Raw genomic sequence first — 4,296 nt, 5'->3', positions numbered from 1 at the left:
TCCTGCATCAATTTTATAATTTAGAAAAATTGTTCATCTGTTGAATTTAATTTATAGTCATATAGTAAGCATATATTTACTTGTTCACTCTCTCTTCTTGAATTGCAGCTTTTTCATCCTTATCTTTACATTAAATATGAGAGAGCCGTATTGAATGTTATCTTTCAATAGTTCTGATACGAATAGAACTAACACTTGATGGTCAAACTCAAATTCTAGTACAGGGGTCTCCCTTTTCCTCTTTAAAAAGAACCCATCTCTGCATTCTTATGGCATAACTGCAGTCTCTGCATTGGATTTGAAATTGTAATATAGTTTGGTATAATGAATAGCAGAATGGGATGGAATTGGAGAGCCTGTATAGTAGTGTGTACTTGGTGGGTCTTTCTTGTATCAGCTCAGGAAGAAATAAAAGCACTGAGTAGAAGAGAGTTTCCCAGTGGATTCATATTCGGTACAGCCTCTGCTTCATATCAGTATGAAGGAGCTGCAATGGAAGGAGGAAGAGGCCCAAGCATTTGGGATACTTATTCTCATATCCAAGGTTAACTTTTACTTTTCCATACATCTATTTATCTGCATCTTCCATTTCTATCCATTCAATTTCTATCATGAAATCTGTTTCAATAGATCAGTAAAAAAAACACTAATCCAAGAACAACCTTAAACTATTTAACTCAAAAGTTTAATGGTTGATTGGAATTGGTGTACATATTTTATTTATATATTTTATTATGACAAAAATCTTCCTTCTCGTTTTAGTGTTCTTGTTCTTTTATATAGCATTTTTATGTAATTGTGTTTTGTTCTAAGCTGTGCTTCAGTTTGGACTTTCAGGGTGTGATTTTTTTCATGTTCTACGTTCTACTCTAGTTTGGACTTTCAGAGTATTGTTTTATTTACTATTTTTAGCAAGATTATGTAATCTTGTTTTATTCTGGGCTCTGTTTTAGTTTGGATTTTCAAAGTGTAACTTTTTCCATCTATTTTTTGATGATTTGAACTTGAGTTTTTGAAATATGACTTTTTTTGCCCACCTTTTTATGAATACGTGTATCACTTTTTAAAAAAATGATAATACAATAAAATAAAAAAACTTATGTGTAGGAAAAATTGCTGATGGGAGCAATGGAGATGTTGCTGTGGATGAATACCATCGCTATAAGGTGTGCTACTTACAACGTTTGATTCAAATCATATATTGTTCTGATCCATGAAGATCATGAACATGCTCTTTTGTATGTTTTTGCCATCCGAATGGATTTACTGTTTGCATGTTGCACTATACTAAAGAGGGACTGTAATTTACAGGAGGATGTGAAACTAATGAAGGACATGGGGTTGGATGCATATAGGTTTTCCATTTCCTGGTCACGGATATTACCATGTGAGCCATTTATTTTGTCCTGAACAAAAATTAAATAATAATTAGCAATTCCTCTCTTGAATGGATTTTTAATTTTTGGAGACAGATGGCACAATCAAAGGTGGAATTAACAAAGTTGGAGTGGCCTACTACAATGACCTTATCAATGAACTCTTAAAACATGGTAAAATTTACATTGTTTTTAATTATTAATATACAAATTACTGTGATTTTGCTCAAGCTATAACCAACTCATGTTTGTAGATATCAAGCCTTTTGTGACACTCTTTCATTGGGACCTTCCACAAACTCTGGAGGATAGCTATGGAGGCTTTCTCAGCGAAAAAATTGTGTATTAAGCCCTTCCAAACCATTAAATCCTTTTTGCATCCATGCCCATTTAGTATACCTATTGATTTCATTGATTACCCATTTTCTGTTGATAAGGAGATCTGTTTATCTTATATATGCAGGAAAGATTTTGAAGCTTACAGTGAATTGTGCTTTCAAGAGTTTGGTGATCGAGTGAAGCACTGGATTACTCTAAACGAGCCTCATTCCTATGCTACTGGAGGATATGAAACTGGCACATTGGCTCCCGGCCGCCATTCCTCTTCTGATGGAAATTCAAGCACAGGAAATTCTGCAACAGAGCCATATATTGTGGCACATAATCTTCTTCTTTCCCATGCAGCTGCTGTGCGTGTATACAAGAGCAAATATCAGGTGACCCGTCTTTTTTCTTTGAATTTTTTTTATTTTACATTCAATTGTTTTGATTAAGGTAAGTGATTTTGAAAAGTTTGCCATCATTATTAAAAAGAAGGATTACACATGACACAGGAAAGGAATATTAAGATAAATAATGACAACACAACTAAAAAATACTAAAAATCCTTACAATATACCGATCCAAAGTCAAGATGATTTGAAATCAAATAATTCCATCAAATTACTCCAATGACTTTTGCTAATCTGCCATTTTTATGTACAGGCGAAACAGAAGGGATTGATTGGAATTACATTAATAAGCCACTGGTTCATTCCCTATTCAAAATCACATTCTGATCAGAAAGCCGCCCAAAGGGCCTTAGATTTTATGTTTGGTTGGTAAGCAAAGATCTTTTGTAAACAGTCTACTAATGCCCATTTTAGATGTCTGTTCATATAAATTTAATTAATCTTACAAATTTGCAGGTATATGGATCCTATTACAAAAGGGAAATACCCATCAATAATGAGAAAACTTGTTGGCAAGCGTTTGCCCGAATTCAGTGCCCATCAATCTGCTATTTTGAAAGGTTCATTTGATTTTCTGGGCTTAAATTATTACACAAGCCGCTACGCCATGGATGTTCCAGTGCCACCGAATCTCATTAACACCACCTATACATTGGACTCTCGAGCTAATCTAACAAGTACACATTTTTTTTATGTTTTTTCTTTCTTTCTTTCTTAGTTTAGCATAAGAATCAGTTTTGTTAGAAAAAAATGAAGTAATATCTTAACTGTGTTGCTGTCAAAATGGTATCAGGTGAGAGAAATGGAATGCTCATTGGACCAGTGGTAAGGCTCACAAAACTTCAAATTAAGTACTATTAATTAAATAAGTAATATTATTGAAATTTATGGTGGCTAACATCTAATTTTTCATTGATGGGGACAACAGGCAGGATCGAGCTGGCTCTACGTATATCCACGTGGGATAGGAGAGCTGTTGAACTACGTAAAACATAGATATGACAATCCACTCATTTTCATTACTGAAAATGGTAAAACATTTTTACATTCAAATATATAATAAAAGTATTATGGTGAATTTAATTAATAAAATCAATTTTCAATGATGCTAACAGGTAAATTTATACAATATATTTTAAGTTTGATTTGTTAAGCGGTTCATTAGAAATAAGATTAGCATCTTTAAGAAGATCTAAATTGATTTCTTTTAAGTCAAAATGAACAATACTATTTTCTTTGGATTATTCAATTAAATCTATCCATAACCTAAATCTTATTTGAACATCTTCTTCAATAATTTTTTTTTAAATTAATGAAAAATTTGTATATGTTGGTTTTATAGGTATTGATGAAAAGAATGATGATACATTATCATTGACACAAGCACTTAATGATCCTTGGCGAATCGACTATTATTCAAAGCATTTATTATTTATTCAACAAGCTATAAGGTATATCTTATATATATACACACTTTTTTGATGCTTTTTAAATACTTATACTAAACATTATGATGGGTTGAATGGCAGGGGTGGATCCAACATACAAGGCTACTTTGCATGGTCTTTGTTAGACAACTTCGAGTGGGGAAATGGCTATACAGTTCGTTTTGGTCTTCATTACATAGATTATAAGAATAATTTAAATCGATATCCAAAAGCATCAGTCTATTGGTTTCGTAGATTCCTGAAATAAAGTATTAGAAGGTTTATCCTTGATTATAAGAATAATATAAATCAATAGACAAATTACATAAGTCTATTGGTTTCGTAGATTCTTGAAATAAAGTTCTACATAGTTTATCTTTTGTAAATCAATAATAACATGACTTTCTACTTTAAAGAAAATATTATAGTTCTCTCTATTGTCTCATACACATCATTTGTTTTGATTTAGTTTGATCGTGGTTAATATCTATTACTAATATTTATTTATTTTTTAATATTTATTTACTATTAAATTATAATTGGTAATAACAAAAACACATTTATGTTTGTATATATATATATCATTTTTTTTCTCATTAAAACAAAGACATCAATATAAGTACAACATATATTTTTTGAGATCTTTTATTATAGTTTGTTACATTTTTAATGTTTCAAATAGAGCTAATTTTTTTCTGTAATAGACCTCTATTGATTATAAAATAAAAAAACATAATGCAAAAGCTACATTTTAATACTTTT

General features: G+C 31.0%; 1 protein-coding gene across 1 annotated transcript; it reads left to right on the top strand.

Moving 5' to 3' along the window:
- Positions 1-293: 293 nt before the first annotated feature.
- On the top strand, positions 294-3,956 carry LOC131072599 (beta-glucosidase 12). Its single transcript, XM_058008810.2, has 12 exons — positions 294-544; positions 1,108-1,166; positions 1,312-1,387; positions 1,473-1,550; positions 1,631-1,718; positions 1,840-2,092; positions 2,361-2,476; positions 2,564-2,784; positions 2,901-2,932; positions 3,036-3,138; positions 3,450-3,558; positions 3,637-3,956. Exons 1-12 carry the CDS (start codon positions 325-327, stop codon positions 3,800-3,802), a joined length of 1,521 nt encoding a protein of 506 aa, XP_057864793.2. The 5' UTR covers positions 294-324; the 3' UTR covers positions 3,803-3,956.
- Positions 3,957-4,296: the final 340 nt, after the last annotated feature.

The sequence above is a fragment of the Cryptomeria japonica genome, chromosome 10 (genome assembly GCF_030272615.1).
Source record: "Cryptomeria japonica chromosome 10, Sugi_1.0, whole genome shotgun sequence".
Lineage (NCBI taxonomy): Eukaryota > Viridiplantae > Streptophyta > Pinopsida > Cupressales > Cupressaceae > Cryptomeria > Cryptomeria japonica.
The sequence above is the reverse complement of the archived record's forward strand: the minus strand, read 5'-3'. Positions and strand labels throughout refer to the sequence as shown.

Excerpts from the sequence above, each read along its gene's own strand:
- LOC131072599 (XM_058008810.2), top strand. The coding sequence starts at position 325 with ATGAATAGCAGAATGGGATGGAATTGGAGAGCCTGTATAGTAGTGTGT. Across the intron at positions 1,388-1,472 it reads CTGGTCACGGATATTACCAT|ATGGCACAATCAAAGGTGGA; the intron begins GTGAGCCATTTA and ends TTTTGGAGACAG. Across the intron at positions 2,933-3,035 it reads GAATGCTCATTGGACCAGTG|GCAGGATCGAGCTGGCTCTA; the intron begins GTAAGGCTCACA and ends TGGGGACAACAG.